A 16,419-nucleotide genomic window follows, 5' to 3' on the forward strand; every position below is an offset into this window, starting at 1 on the left:
CTCAAACAAGAATTCACATCAACATCATTTACAAATAGGCTTTTTTTACCGCTCAAAATACGCTTGCCAGATTGTTTGTAAAGTAACCCGTTTTTTTCGAATAGAATCGATGTTGCCTTGTCATACATTTTTCAGCGTAAATAGTGCATCAGTGTCTTTTAAATATCTTTGTGGTTAGTTCCTTATTCTGTTAGCCATTTCGTTTATAGGAACATTTACCCAAGATACCCTCTGGGGCAAAGTTAGATAGTACAACGGCGACCGCATTAAGTACTGTGTTTGACATCGGCAAATATAACTTTGTCGTTTTTAGCTAGGAGTTGTAGTCACGCAATTCGCAGGAGAACAATTAAAAAATACCTACTAGACATCATACGGTATTTAACTGTTTATGGTAGTGTTTTATACGACAAGGGGGGTAAATAGACACAGTTTGTGTAAAGTGGCCTTGTTTATAAGATACATGGGATTGCTGTAGTAGCTGTTTAAAAAAATACTTAAATGCTTTTGGCATTAAGTCCTCCTTTTGTACGATAAGTTTTTCTTTTGTGCAATAAAGTTTAAATAAATAAATAAATAACCTTTTACCTGGCAAGGGATATTATTATATATTTCCCACATACGGCACTTCAAACATGTGTTCTTTTTTCGTTGAGTAAGACTGACATTCGATTGTCATTTTTGAAATGTCAGCCTGGTAAATAGTTAAATAGCAACGTCTGGACGTCCATGGAACTCGATTTACACCGGCTTGCCCAATTTGAAACACAATTACGTATCCTACATATTTATATTTTACAAAAATTAGGCTAAATTACTCCGGCTTGCCCAATAGGTATGATTGATACTACTACTATTAAATAGGTGCCTAAGTACATATACATATGTCGGAGCGAGACACACTATTTTGGCTGTGAAGTAATACATCGAGGTACCATGCCCACTACCCGCTATCAATAGCCCCACACAGTTTAGCCTCTCTCCCTCTTCGACACATATTATTACCTAAATTCATAAATCCGTCATAAGACCTGTCGTCATGTATGGATCAGAGTGTTGGCCCCTAAAGGTGACGGATGAAAAGAGATTGCATATATGTAGCCGAGATGAGAATGTCAAGATAGATGTGTGGTGTGACGAGAATGGATAGGATAAGGAATGAGTATATAAGACGAAGCCTGAAAGTTGCACCCATAATAGAAAAAGTAAGGGCAAACCGCCTAGCGTGGTACGGGCATGTGATGCGGAGGGATGAAAGTCATGTGACGAGAAAGGTATTACGAATGAATGTGGAGGGAAGTACAAGGAGAGGAAAACCGAGGAAAAGGATGGACTGTGTGAGAGATGATATGAAACGAACGCGAGTGAATGATGAGGTGACGGGTGACAGAGAGGTATGGAAGAGAAAGACATGCTGCGCCGACCCCGAGTGAATGGGACAAGGGCAAGAGAATGATGATGATATACATATTATTACCTCTAGTTATATGTTTGTTTTTTGGGTGTAATTGTTTGCTAACAGACACAGAAACGTAATGTTTAAGTTAATAATATGCATCAGTTTTATTAAAAAAAAACACTTCCTAATTGTAACCATAAACACTTTAACCTTTTCAACGCCAAGAGCCACTAAAGTGGTCGAGTGCTGTCGTGCCCATGACGCCAACAGCCACTAAAAAGGCTATGACGGACGCTGTCAAAGCAATTTTCCTGCTGACAGATAAAGGTTTATTTTCGCTCTTCATATTGCAACCATTTGGCGTATAAGCCACATTTTAGCATGGGACGAAAAGCGTTGAAAAGGTTAACCAAATTGAAATACTACTTATAACAACAGTTCGAAGTTTTATTATTGTTTTAGAAGCATCACATTAACATACCCACACGGAAGTTTCCTTATAAGTATGCAAAATACGCATCCATATATTTGCGTATATTTCTGCACCGCATATAATATTGCGCATTTACTGCGGCGTTTGCAATTAAGATGCGGAACTTTATACGGACTATTAACGGCTATTGTGGGATTGAGATAAAATCCTTTATTAATGAAGTGCTATTTTATTACCGTGGCACTTGGAGTTAACGAGCTACGATATTCTATCATCGTAAAAAAAGCTTCTCTCATATTACCTAGGCGTAGGTTTGAGCTATAGGTATCATGAATTCATGACGCCAGAAAATTGCAGATGGGGTAAATTACAAAATATCTCAAATAACCTACCCAATTTTTGGAAGGTTTATGGGCATTCTTTTTTGTTGTCCCCTACACTTTTTTTTCAAATTTGGAATTTTTTATGTTATTTCTACTCAGAATCACGAGCTCTTTCTATCCTAATAGGAGAAAAAAAGTGTCCTAAGGTTTTTATTTCCATTCCGTCACCATTTTTCATAGACTTTGTATGGCGGTTGCGAAATGGAAAGATCGAAAAATGTATGGAAATTTTAGGACACTTTTTTTCTCCTATTAGGCTAGAAAGAGCTCGTGATTCTGAGTACAAATAACATAAAAAAACCCAAATTTGAAAAAAAGTGTAGGGGACAAAAAAAAACGCCCTTATCATCATTATAAACTCAAATGTATATCATAATGTACTAAAGAGAAAGTGACCAAGTCCATGCCCGCCAGTGGCCGAGGCCGGATTGGAACCGGCGTCTTCATACTTGTTAGACCGTGACAGACATGGCGACAAACGATAAAAATGCGACCGTGCTACAGCCGTAGCTATAGCGGCTAACGCGTGGACCTATAGGCCACTGGAGGACTGGGTCACTTTGTCTTTACATAGTAGTATGACTACTTAAAAAAAAACCACAAATCATAATATTTCATAAAAATAATTTGATATTTTCCCATTCATCATCATCATCAGCACTAGGCGTCCACTGCTGGACACAGCCCTCAATTAGATTTCACGGTGGCCGGATAGAAGCAAACCCAATCCTAATCAGGTCGTCCGACCACCTCGCGGGTGGCCGTCCTATAGGTACTGCTAGGGTTTGCTCGACGGATCTGAAATGTATGCGAAGATCCGCGGTTCCGGATCCAGATCCGGATAATTTCATACATTTCGGATCCCGATCGCAATTTGTACTGCGCTTGCCAGTACATGGTCTCCACTCGAGAAACGTTTTACCCCAACTGCCATGTTCTGCGAGCTATATGCCCTAACCATTGCCACTTCAGCTTGCTTACCTAGTCTGCTACATCGGTAACATACTACCACATTACATACCTTCATAAAAACGGCTCCCATTTGAATTCTTTACAATATTTTCCGTTCCAAACTATCCAATTCCTGGCTATTTGAAAACTAAAATAAATTAATATCATTCCAAATTTTGTTATGCATTCTTTTCAATTATCACATAAGTGTTCATTATTATCGACATTATTCCGTGCTTAAAAGTGTCAACAATTTGTCAGTGTTTTATCAATGCAAACTGCAAGCAGCAAAAGCCATGGGATGCCTTCGAAGTGAATCCCTAGCACGCTTCGATCTGCCAGCGATCGGAGCGTCCATGACCCAGTTGCGGCGTGCTAGTTCAAGAACATAGCTTCCCGCTGGCACGTGAAGGAATCATAACAGGCTATGAATTAAAAAAAATTGAAAATTAAAAAAACCCCCCCGACTATAAGATTATAAGAGCTGATGATCTTCAAACGGCTGAACAGATTTTCATGAAACATGGCTAAGAACACTCGGGATAAAACTACCTATGACACAAAAAAAACTAAACGAAAATCGGTTCATCCGCTTGGGAGCTACGATACCACAGACAGATACACAGATACACAAACAGACACGTTAAACTTATAACACCCCTCTCTTTTTGCGTCGGGGGTTAAAAAGGAAAACGTCTCCCCTGAAAATTTCACTCTGAAATGTTAGATCAGCTTTTGTCAGTCGTTCCTGATCAATTTCTTTCATTGAATAAGCAAAAGTAGCTACCACATAATAAAATAACAACACAATGCACCATACGAAGCAATATTTATCGCGACTACGATAATTTGAGGCCTGAGGGGGGTTCTTCAGATACGCTGATCAAGAGTCGTATTCTGAGTTTACAATAACAGGATGCGAATTTAATCTGGATTTGTTTGAATGTCACTTTTTACTTAGATAGATCAAAGTCAAAACAAATCCAGCTCAAATTCACAACCTGTAATTACAACCAGAATACGCCTCCAGCATTCGAGTTAAATAAGTACCTATCTAGTGTTCGACTGAACCCAATAAAATATCTACCTTAAATACTCTGCTCTCTCGGAATCCAATTTATTACTAGACTCGTGTTCCACTTAACCTAACAATTCTAGCTCGCTGGAATACAATAGGTTTATTGCAGAACCCACCCGGAACACTATATTATGTCTAAATAATAAATGGTATAATAATGCCCGTATTGATTCTGTCGGGGTTCGTAGTGGGGAAATTGTATAAATTCTATAAAACTATGTACATTTTATTTACAATATCTGACCGCATAGCATGACTTGCGTTGTCGCGCGCTACACCATATGTGAATCACGACATGAAGTATGAAGTCGCCTGAGACAATGAAGTTATGCTAAGCAGACTGTTTATCTATTACGAATTACGATAGTTGTATATTATCACAGTGTCACATGAGACAATCATCTACTGAACTTGCCCACTTTATTGCTTCGCCTGTACACTATTGCCAACCATATGTATCTACGAGGGCTGTTTGATAAGTACCCGTTTATGAAAAAAATAATCAGTTGTTTTTGTTTATATGCATTTATTTTTCTTCATAGTCTCCTTTTAACTCTATACACTTGTTCCACCTATATTCAAGCTTCAATAAACCATCCAAAAAGTATGATTTCGGAAAGTCATTAAAATAGGCCTCTGTGGCGGCAATGACTTCGTAATTTGATCCAAATCGCTTACCACCGAGCCATTTTTTCAGGTTGGGAAACAAAAATAAATCGCATGGGGTCAAATCTGGAGAATACGGGGGGTAAGGCAATAGGGCGTAGCGTAATTGTGTTAATTTAGCCATCACAACTCTAGACGAATGAGCTGGTGCGTTGTCGTGATGAGACAGTACTTTTTTATTTTTTAAATGGGGTCGTTTGTCCTTCAACCCAGCGTCAAATTCATCCAATAAATTGGCATAGTACTGCCCTGTTATCGTTTTCCCCTTTTCTAAGAACTCAATATGTATAATACCCTGCGAATCCCAAAAAACGGTCGCCATGACCTTTCCAGCCGATGGAACGATTTTTGCTATCTTTCGCGCAGGTTCACCCGGTAAAATCCACTGCTTCGACTGCCCTTTCATTTCCGGGGGGTAGTGGTGACCCACGTTTCGTCTACGGTCACGAAACGACGCAGAAACTCCTTCGGGTTACGTTTGAACACGGCCAAACACTGCTCCGAAGTAGTCAGTCGGTTCCGTTTTTGCTCCTCCGTGAGTAAACGCGGCACCCACCTCGCCGATACTTTCTTCATACCCAATTTTTCTTCTAATATGTTTTGTACCCGCTCGATTGGAACATTTACAGCATCAACGATTTCTCGAAGTTCAATTCGGCGGTCGGCTAAAACGATATTTTCAATTTTCTTAACCATATCGTCTGTAGTCACCTCAATTGGGCGGCCTGGGCGATCCTCATCAAAGACGGTTGTTCTCCCCCGCTTAAACTCGTTAAACCAGTATCTGACGGTTGTCATAGAAGGAGCACATTCATGGTAAACCGCTTGCATTCTTACTTTTATTTCATCACATGTTTTTCCTTCCAAAAACAAGAATCTAATTACAGACCGATACTGCTCTTTCTCCATTTTCACAATTTTAAGTTCACGCTTTCACTGAATCGCTGTCAAATGAGAAAAAAACAAAAGAATGCTGTTTTTTTAAAAAATTTCCCACCTCTGAAAAATGGCTTAAAACGATTGTATACATATTTTCGGCCCGTGATATTAATACATTTGGAAAACAGGTACTTATCAAACAGCCCTCGTATTGCCTAATTGCCTATTGCCATATTTTGTGTTACCTAAACGGTACTAATACTTGACACTTGACCTTAATAGTTATTGTTTGCTGTTTTCTAAGTGCTATTACTTATGCTTAAGCCGTGATATATATATATACATATATATAAAGTCAGCAGGAGCAGTGGCTAGGCAGGCCAACCGGCCTGCAGTCTGGACACGCAAATTTTCTCTGAACATCAAACTTCTATTGCTGTCCAATTTTACCCGTGCGCGTGACGGCCAAGATCAATATGTTTGTTTGCCTTTCAGAAATCATTGATATATTCTAGACTAATTTTTTTTTTAAGTAAATACAGGACTTGATAACAACATTTAATAACGTTCATTTGGTTTTGATTTGGTTTGATTTTGTTTGATGTTTTACACTTAGAATTTTCCTCACAAAATAAGTATAATCCTCGTGCATTGAAACCCTCGCAACGCTTAAGAGTCCACTTTTCGAACCACTCGCTACGCTCGTGGTTCAATTTTGGAGTCTTTCGCTTGCTTGGGTATCAAAGCACGAGCGGTTAAACAACATTTTTGCCCCCCCCTGTAAAACAAATATCTAAGTATTACCTATACTTTCTGTAGAAAACGTAATACCTATCAATAATTATAATTGTAGACGAGTTACCTACTCATACTACCGCTGTAATGTCCCGTGAGAAATCCAAACTGTTTGTGACACATTAAAATGGCCACGTCTCATGCGAAATTGCATGTTAGCCCAGAACAACCTAAGTCTACAAAAAATGACACGCCGTTATGGAATGTAATCTAGTCCCAATTAGGGTCACAATAGCTTAAAATTCATTTCCTTTTCCTAGGTAAAGAATGATTGTAAGCCACTTGTGCTGGATATCATAGAACTGTGTTTCAGTGGAATATTTAAGAAACATGGATACCTTTTCGATGACAACAGTTCATATATGTAGTTATTTAATTATTTAATTAACATAGACCATAGTTATTTAATTCAGTGGAAGACACGAGCTTTTAAGGTGCATCCACACCGTAGTTATCTTCTGTGCAACAGGAACTGTAATTAGGTAAGTTACCTAATTACCGTGTTGCACCTTTAAGGGTTGGCTGCAACTTGCACCAAACCGTCAGTCAGCGTTAAAACATTCGGAAAAATTTATTGTATGAGAATTTTCATAATTCACTGTTGATTGCCGTTAATCACTCCGTCAATTGTGGTTGGTGCAACTGACCCTAATTCTCGAGTATCTAACGTAAAGGGATATTAGGGAAATCTTGGTAATTTTTGACTGAGCGAATTAAGGGATATTTATGCGGAGTCAGGATGGCGGGTGTACCTAAATAAAACTAAACAAAAAAAGCATACCGTTTTTAGGGTTCCGTAGCCAAATGGCAAAAAACGGAACCCTTATAGATTCGTCATGTCTGTCTGTCTGTCCGTCTGTCTGTCCGTCCGTATGTCACAGCCACTTTTCTCCGAAACTATAAGAACTATACTGTTGAAACTTGGTAAGTAGATGTATTCTGTGAACCGCATTAAGATTTTCACACAAAAATAGAAAAAAAAACAATAAATTTTTGGGGTTCCCCATACTTCGAACTGATTTTCAAAAAAAATTTTTTCATCAAACCCATACGTGTGGGGTGTCTATGGATAGGTCTTCAAAAATGATATTGAGGTTTCTAATATTATTTTTTTATAAACTGAATAGTTTGTGCGAGAGACACTTCCAAAGTGGTAAAATGTGTGTCCCCCCCGTGTAACTTCTAAAATAAGAGAATAATAAAACTTAAAAAAAATATATGATGTACATTACCATGTAAACTTCCACCGAAAATTGGTTTGAACGAGATCTAGTAAGTAGTTTTTTTTTAATACGTCATAAATCGCCTAAATACGGAACCCTTCATGGGCGAGTCCGACTCGCACTTGGCCGCTTTTTTAGGTACACCAGCCATCCTGACTCTCACATTGATGCACATAGGTATGCAACGATAAGTTTACACTTTTATATATAACTAGGGACCCGCCCCGGCTTCGCACGGATAGTTCAACTAATTTACACAAAACCTTTACAAATTATACACCTAAACCTTCCTCAAGAATCACTCTATTGATAGGTGAAAACTGCGCTAAAATCCGTTCCGTAGTTTTTGAGTTTATCGAGAACAAACAGACAAGACTGACGCAACAGGGGAATTTGTTTTATAATTTTTTTTTATACATACTTATATAGATAAATACATACTTATATACATAGAAAACATCCATGACTCCGGAACAAATATTAGTGTTTATCACACAAATAAATGCCCTTACTGGGATTCGAACCCAGGACCATCGGCTTAGCAGGCAGGGTCACTACCCACTAGGCCAGACCGGTCGTCAAGTAATGTATCATAATGTATATGTATTGATAAAAGTTGGTCAATTACGAGTATTATAACTTATTTTACCTACTTAGTTTTCAGTTTTATGAGTATTAAGTATTATGTTAGACACGCAATTAAGTTATTAAGGTTAGGATTAACGGCTAATACCCAAATGTAGGCCGTGGCGAATAGAAATAGAGTACACTTTTGGGAAATAGGTAATTGGTTTCCCAATGGCCCTCATACTTTAAGTATTTATAGGTACAGAAGAAAATCGCGCAACAAAAATGTGTGTCTCTGCAGATATGTACCATTAGATACATTAATAATATAGGACATATGTGATATTGTCATACTGAACCACTTTTACTGTAAATAAAGTTAATGTACAAAATGATAACCCTAAAATGTATAATGATAACCCCAATAAATATTGCACTATTTATTTGTGTATTTAAAAGTAGTCTGATAAATATTTGTATTATTGTGGTAGACTAATTAGCAACGCATTGCGATAAAAGAGTTTGATAACAATTTTTAATTTTACCTAACTAAAAATTGGTACATGCATCGGGACATTATTCAACTATAAAATATAACCATACAATCGTCGTTTTTCACTCATTTAGTAGCTAATGGTTAATTTTAGTTTAATATAAATAATTTAGTTTTATAAAGTAGTTAGATAACTTTGGTTGTTCTTTGTTATTATACGTACCTATACTTTGGGTCCGATTCTGATTTTGTAATAGACATCTATTAGATATCTTTTAGACATCGCCAAGATACGATAACGATATGTTTAAGATCTAACCTGTCAAATTTGACATTTCCGCGATTCTGGAGATACTCTTGAACGATTTCCACAAGATATTACTTAGAGATCTAATTCACATCTAATAGATATCTAACACGATCTATAATAAAAGTGACATTGGTTGCCCGAATTGCGCTGCAAAGGAGAACTAGTTGAAATCTAAACTATAACGTATCTAGAATAGATCTAGTACGTGTCGTCTCTTGTGAATATCTTGAAGTTCGAATACGGCAGTTTGTTTGTTGTTATTCGTACATGATTTAGGTACGTTACAATTTTATTACGTATGGCTTGATTACTTACAAGGAACTATAACAAATATTATGGACTAAAATAAAATAAATGTGGCCGCGAAATTAGCAACAAGGTATACCTACCTACCTACTTGGAATTTATTAACTCTAGCTAAGATTCGTAGGTACATCTTAAAAAACTCTAATCATACACCTTACTGCATTGATAAGAGACAGATTTTGGTGAATAGACCCTGAGAACGTACCCTCCTACTAATTAGATAAAAACTATTATACTTTTCATACTACCCACGTTTTGCAGAAAATAAAATGAAGCGCATCGGGACGAATATGTAATAATACTACTTATAATATTTATGATATTACTACGGACGACCCTTCATAACTGATGGATGGCAAAAAAAGGGAATTGGCAAACCCGTGCTTGTTGTTGGGTCAAGTTACCCTCTGACGTCATGTTTACCCGGCCTTGGTTAGGTAATCATTATTGGAAATCCTTCTCCTTCGAAAATTACCCCGGTATCTAATCAACACCCTAACGCACCCCAAATTGGGCTCAATTTTGCATGACATCGCCAAAGTTGAAAGTTCGATACCGCGATATCTGATGTAGCCGATGTAGGTACCTACATGTAGGTATGTAGGTACATAGTTATGTGGTTAATCGCGACATTGACTCCCATGGCGAGAGCTGCCATCTGTATGAAGCCTAACCTAACCATTTAATGCTACCAACCCTAATTTTTCGGAGTAACTAGGGCATCTTTAATTGATAGTTAGGCTGTGAAAATCGACAAGGTCCGCCGCGGTCCCGCTGACGGAAACCTTCGAAAGTAGGGCGCGGAACTGGGTTTATTTATTTATGGATGTCGTTTTAAAGGACTCGTATGCGCGAATGAAACGTAGCCCAGAATAACGGAGACAGACTTACCAGTATTCGTCCGGTGGTGGTCTGTCCGGAGATGAGCTCGCCGGCCCAATCCTTGGCCTCGGTCATGAAGGTGCCCTCGAACTCTTGCTTGCCCTGCCGCGCCGCCTTCTGCTCCTTCTGCTTCGGATCGTTCGGGGCCAGCTCCGGCTCCTTCCGGCAGCAGACGAACGCACAGGCCCGCCATAGCACCACGATGAGCAACCCCGCGAGGAACGTGAAGATCGACGAGAGCAGAAAACACCACCATTTTCGAACACTGAGGCAGTCATCTTCGACTTCGACTTCAAGGATCGACGCGGTAGTCGCATCTGCCTCGGACGAAGCCATTCCCCGAGGGCGCGAGGCATGCGGATCGGCGCGCCATGCACGTGTCTAAGATGCGCGCGCTCGCACGCCGTGACCGCGCGCGACTGAGAGCGCGCCGAGCCCGCGCCGCGCCGGTCGCGCGCCGAGCCTACGCGCTGCGTCGGTCGATGCCGCGCGATCGATCCGCGCACGCGCGTCACTACCGGGCCCTGCTGCCGACAGCAGCCATCATCTACGCTCCACGCTCCTCACCACACCATGTGACACGTTGTGCAACTCACACGAACATTTTCATCGAGCCTCCAGACGATTTACGGCAGATTTTTATGACTGCAGAGGTTTTCGTGTTCGCTACGGCCATATCACGATTCAAATTAAACTTTTTATGATAATTTTATTAATACGAATTATTTCCAACGTTTCACACGGAGAACCGATACACTTAAAAAAATCTAAGATAGAAATTTGTCAATGGGGAATGCGGAGGTTTAAACAAAGGTCGTTGAATCCGGAGCCGTAGCCTGTAGCCTCCGTAGCGCTACGGAGACTGCGTCACTGCTACGGGTCGTAGACAGCCGCTACGCCGCGATTTGCCTTTCAAAGTTAAAAAGCCGTATGTGGTTATGAAACTCGATAAAATTTACGACTCTTTGGAGAACGCAGTAAGATTGACGGAGGAAAGCGAACGCAACTTTCGAATGTGGTTGTATCAATCTTTGTGTAATTGAGGTTTTCTGAACTGATATCGATATTAAATTTTGCGAGGGAGGTTTTATTCTAAATTAGTTAGAAAGTTTAAAATTACAATCCTAAGGAAACCTAATGCTATCGTTAAGTGTTTGCGCCCTTTTGGCGCTATTTAAATAAAACAAATGTTAAATTAAATTACCATTTTTAATGGTATTCAATGAGTACAATATATAAGGTTCTTTGTCTAGGACACGCGCGATGGGTACGGTGGTTAGAATGCAAGAGAGTGTGCTTGCGGCGCGCTGCCTGGAGATGCGTTGCATAGGCGAAACTCTGGCGCCAGCATCGCGCTTTCTGGTTGGCCGCTGACCTCGCCGTGCATGTTGGCATCCTGGAGATGCAGGGCTGCGTTCTAACACATCATTGGTTGGCTCGAAGGTGGCGGTGCTGCCAACAGCGCTAACATACTCCGGGACGCTGAAAGCCGAGGGTCTTTCAGGACTCTCTCTGTTGTACAGGCAGCGGACATATTCGGTTGAGTGCTCGCTTGACTATCCCTCTAGCGGTATTGATGTCAGCTACGCGCGGCACGCCATCCTTTCCGTTATATAGTTTGACGACTCTGCCCATGCGCCATAGCAAAGGCGGCAAGCCTTCCTCCTTAATGAGTACGAGCTCTCCGAGCTGTAGATCGCGTTGCCTCTCGCGCCACTTGTAGCGTTGTTGCAGTAGGGACACGAACTCGGTCGACCAGCGTTTCCAGAAGTGTTGCCGCAGCTGTTCTAGCCTCAGGAAGCGGTCCAGGCGGTTCGGGTTCCGGTCTTGCAGTGGCGGAGCCGGCAGCGACGTGAGCGGCCTAAAAATGAGAAAGTGCCCGGGAGTAAGGGGGTAAAAGTCATTAGGGGAGGAGGAGAGTGGGCAGAGAGGCCTACTGTTCAAAATTGCCTCCACTTGGCTAAAAAGAGACGAAAGTTCCTCAAAGGTAAGGTGTGTATTGCCCAAAACTCGTTTGAGGTGAAATTTGGCGCTTTTAATGCCGGCCTCCGCGTAGCCATTAAAGTTAGGAGCATAAGCTGGCGCAAATTTAAATTTTATACCTTGACCAGCTGCAAAATCAGATATATCGTTTTCATATAACTTAAAAAAATCATTTATCTCTTTGGCTGCAGCTACAAAGTTTCTACCATTATCACAAAACAGCTCCGCAGGTCTGCCGCGCCTGGCGATAAATCTGCGGAGTGCCAGCACAAATGCATCTTTAGACAGGTCGCTAACAGCTTCTAAATGAACACATTTATATCTTAAGCATATAAATAGACACAGATAACATTTAGTGATTTTACATCCACGTCCACGGCGATCTGTTATTAAATAAGGACCTGCAAAGTCAACAGCTGTTGACGTGAATGGAAAATCAGCATTTATGCGCTGCGCTGGTAAATTGCCCATTATATTTTTTAAAGTTTGGCCAGCGATTCTTTTACAAGTGACACAATTGTGGGCCGTGCTCCTTGCGACGTTTCTGCCCCCGACTGGCCATATCAAGTCCCGTACTGAGCATAGCAATAGCTGTGGTCCTGCATGTAAGAGACGTATGTGTTCATGTGTAAAAATGAGTTTGGTTAGTGTGTGTTTAGCACGTAATAACATGGGATGCTTCTGTTCGTAACTACAATCTGAAGCATCTAGCCTTCCCCCGACTCTCAAGAGACCTTGTGAGTCCAAAAATGGGTTCAGAGTTATAATGTGTGATCTAGGACTCAACCTATGACCTTTGCGCATCGTTTCAAGTTCAGAAGCAAATGACTGCTGTTGTGCAATTTTAACTAAAGTATGCAAAGAGTCTGTAAGCTCTTGTGGCGATAGCGAGCCAGTTAATTTAGGCAGGCTGGGCTTACAGTTATTTATGAAACGGCGCACATAAGCCATAGTATGTTGTAGCCTTTTATATTTAGAAAATCTATTAAAATCAATGACAGATGGTCCATCGTCTGTGCTTGTAAGCATAGACATTACTTTGATTTCTGGCAAGACCTCCGGCTCGACAGAATTTAGCTCTGGCCATTCATTTTCAGGCTTTAATAGAAACTCGGGGCCCTTCCACCACAGAGCGTTTCCAGAGACATGCTGTGGATCAACACCACGCGTTGCAAGATCACTTGGATTTTCTTTTGTAGGTACATGTCTCCAGGTGGCTCCGGGAGTGAGACTGGCTATAGCGGCTACTCTGTTTGCTACAAAAGTTTTAAGTTTGGATCTGTCTGTCTTTAGCCAAGCCAGGCAGCAGCTAGAGTCAGTCCAGAATATTGTGCGAGAGACAGGACGTCTCCAGGCTCCTACTACGGCTGCATATGTTTGTGCTGCTAACAAGCACCCAGCTAATTCTAATCGTGGTATAGTTGTGCGCCGGATTGGAGCTATTCTGTCTTTCGCACACAGCAGGTGGACTTGTTGTTCACCCGAGTCAGAAATAGTTTTTACATAAATGCAGGCTGCATATGCAGTCTCTGCAGCGTCAGAAAAGCAATGTAGTTCTATTGTGGAGGGCGCCTCGCACAATACATATCTAGGTATACTGAGTCCTTTAATGTGATGCAATTTTTTTATAAATCGCGACCAGATTCGCTGTATTTCAGGCGAAACTGGCTCGTCCCAAGATTTGCCTTCTTTCCACAAAGTTTGTATTAATATCTTAGGTTTGACTGTGCACAGGCTTAAAAGACCTAAGGGATCAAATACTTGGAACGTTTTAGACAAAATTGTTCGTTTTGTAATTGTTTCATCAGAGTGATCATTTTTAATTGAAAAGTTTAATATATCTTGGCTGGGTTGCCACCCCAGTCCAAGTGTTTGACAAGCTTGACTCAAAGCTAGATGATCATCTTGATTAATGAAATCTGACTTTAGTAACGCGTTTGAATTCGAACGGTATTTACGCAAATTGAAACAACCAGAGGCTAAAGACTGTGAGACGCCGGCCTGTATATGAAGCAGCTCTGATTCAGAGTCTGCGCCTGTTAATAAGTCATCACAGTAAAAATCATTTTGTATAATGGTCCTAACCAAAGGATCCTTGCTCTCAGCCCCTAACTGCCACAAACAGCGAGCCGCTAGCCAGCTCGCCGACGCAAAGCCATACGTTACTGTATTTAAAGTGAGAGAGCGTATAGGTAGGTGCTCGTCTTCGCGCCATAGAATCACTTGTAGGTTTCTGTCCATTTCATTCATTAAAATTTGCCTGTATTGTTTTTCTATGTCACCCGAGAGCACATACCTGTACTGACGGAATCTAAGCAATATTTCAAACAGTGAGTTTTGGATATTTGGTCCTACCAACTGGATATCATTGATAGAATAACCAGAGGAGGTTGGGCAACTAGCGTTGAACACAGTTCTTAAGCGAGTAGATTCACTCTCCTTCATCACAGGGTGATGAGGGAGGTGGTTGGCTGTATAACATTGCTTAGACTCCGACAGATGCCCTAAATCCCTATATTCATTTATGAAATCAACATACATTGATTTAAGCTCAGGCTGTTTACTAAAACGCTTTTCTAAGTTAAATAAGCGCTTTTTAGCTATGTTGAATGTGTTGCCTAGGCAGTCTGGTGTATCTTTTAAAGGTAAACGCACTACAAACCTGCCGTCAGATTGGCGATAGGTATTTTCAACAAAGTGTTTTTCTATGGGGTGAGAGTCGAACTCACTCCCATTTTTGATGGAGTCCGCCTCTGACGGCAGCTCCTCTGTCTCCCAAAACTTTGTCATTTGGGCCGACAGATCAGCTAAGCAAAGATGGCTACGTGTGGTTACCGAATTTACATGTGTAGTGGCTCCCTCTACCGGGCCAGCTACTAGCCACCCAAGTTTAGATGGGATTAGGAAGGTGCGCTTGCTCGTTGGCATTGTTTTTGCAGCACCTGTTACAATTGACCAAAACATTTCCACTCCCAACAGCATATCAATTTGGGATGGCACATTAAAGGTTGGGTCTGCAAGCTGCATAGTAGCAGGTAAATTAAGTTGACTAACGTCAACATATTTTAGTGGGAAGCGATCAGTTATTTGGTCTAAAACTAGAAAGTCAAGATTGGCATTGAAATCGCTTAATTTAGATTTAATATGAGCTGCACAACGTACAGGCTTATAGGTCAGAGGCGTATTTCCTATTCCTGTAACATTTGAGGCAGTTAGAGGCTGAAGATCAAGTTGCAAGCGTTGTCTTAATGCTTCAGTAAGATAATTAGACTGTGAGCAGCTATCTAACAGACACTTCACAGTTTCTTTTTTATTGTTGAAAGGGTTAACTATTTCAATTAGAGCAGTTGAGAGCAATGCTTCGCTATTGGTAAGCAAAGTATTAGCAGTGAAGGTGTGATGCACCTCTGCACTGTCAGAAGTTAGCATAGTGGAGGCGCAGGCTACATTAACCCTAGCACTATCGGTAGACTGAACTGTCTGTTCCATGTTAGCTCCACTATTAGAAGTGTTAGTTGGTGAGGTGTGTAGGTATGTATTGTGTCGTCTCTTACATACGCGACAGCCGTTTAACTTGCAAGCGCGGGTCTCGTGGTCCGGTCGGAGGCAGACATGGCACAGCTTCAGGGTGGACGCCCGCGCCCAGCGCTCGTCGACTGACATTTTTCTAAAGACTGGGCAGTCGTACACCCTGTGATCGCCATGGCACACGACGCACGGCCGACCCTTGTTGTCACTTTGTTTCTCTGAAATCATGAAGGTTTTTATGTTTTTATCATGTTTAAATGAAGTTTTATTAGCCACAGGCTCTGGCTTGTGGTTAGCTTGTTTGTCCCGCTTTGAGCGGTATAGGTTTTCTAAAATATCTGCACGATTCTTTAAAAATTCCCTAAAATCTTCAAGTGTGGGCCACTCCTTAAGAGTGTTTCTATGCTCTTCCCATTTTGAATTAGTATTAGTGTCCAATTTAGCCGCTAACAAATGTACTAACATTGTATCCCAGTGCTCCGTTGGTTGCCCCAATGTTTTAAGGGCACGGAGGTTTTTAGTAACATGGTCGCTTAAAAATCT

General features: G+C 40.9%; 1 protein-coding gene across 5 annotated transcripts in view; it reads right to left on the reverse strand.

Moving 5' to 3' along the window:
* The window catches only part of LOC134649421 (calcium-activated potassium channel slowpoke), an 85,286-nt gene extending 74,246 nt beyond the window's left edge, over positions 1–11,040 (reverse strand). For 3 of the 5 annotated variants that reach the window (XM_063504164.1, XM_063504168.1, XM_063504163.1), the window contains exon 1: positions 10,375–11,039. In XM_063504164.1, the coding sequence (XP_063360234.1) occupies positions 10,375–10,701 (327 nt within the window). In that variant the 5' untranslated portion in view covers positions 10,702–11,039. Of the gene's footprint in view, positions 1–10,374 lie in introns of all 5 variants that reach the window. The other 2 variants (XM_063504166.1, XM_063504165.1) reach the window with 2 other exon arrangements.
* Between the last annotated feature and the right edge of the window lie 5,379 nt (positions 11,041–16,419).

This window comes from Cydia amplana, chromosome 7 (assembly GCF_948474715.1).
Source record: "Cydia amplana chromosome 7, ilCydAmpl1.1, whole genome shotgun sequence".
NCBI classification, from domain to species: domain Eukaryota; kingdom Metazoa; phylum Arthropoda; class Insecta; order Lepidoptera; family Tortricidae; genus Cydia; species Cydia amplana.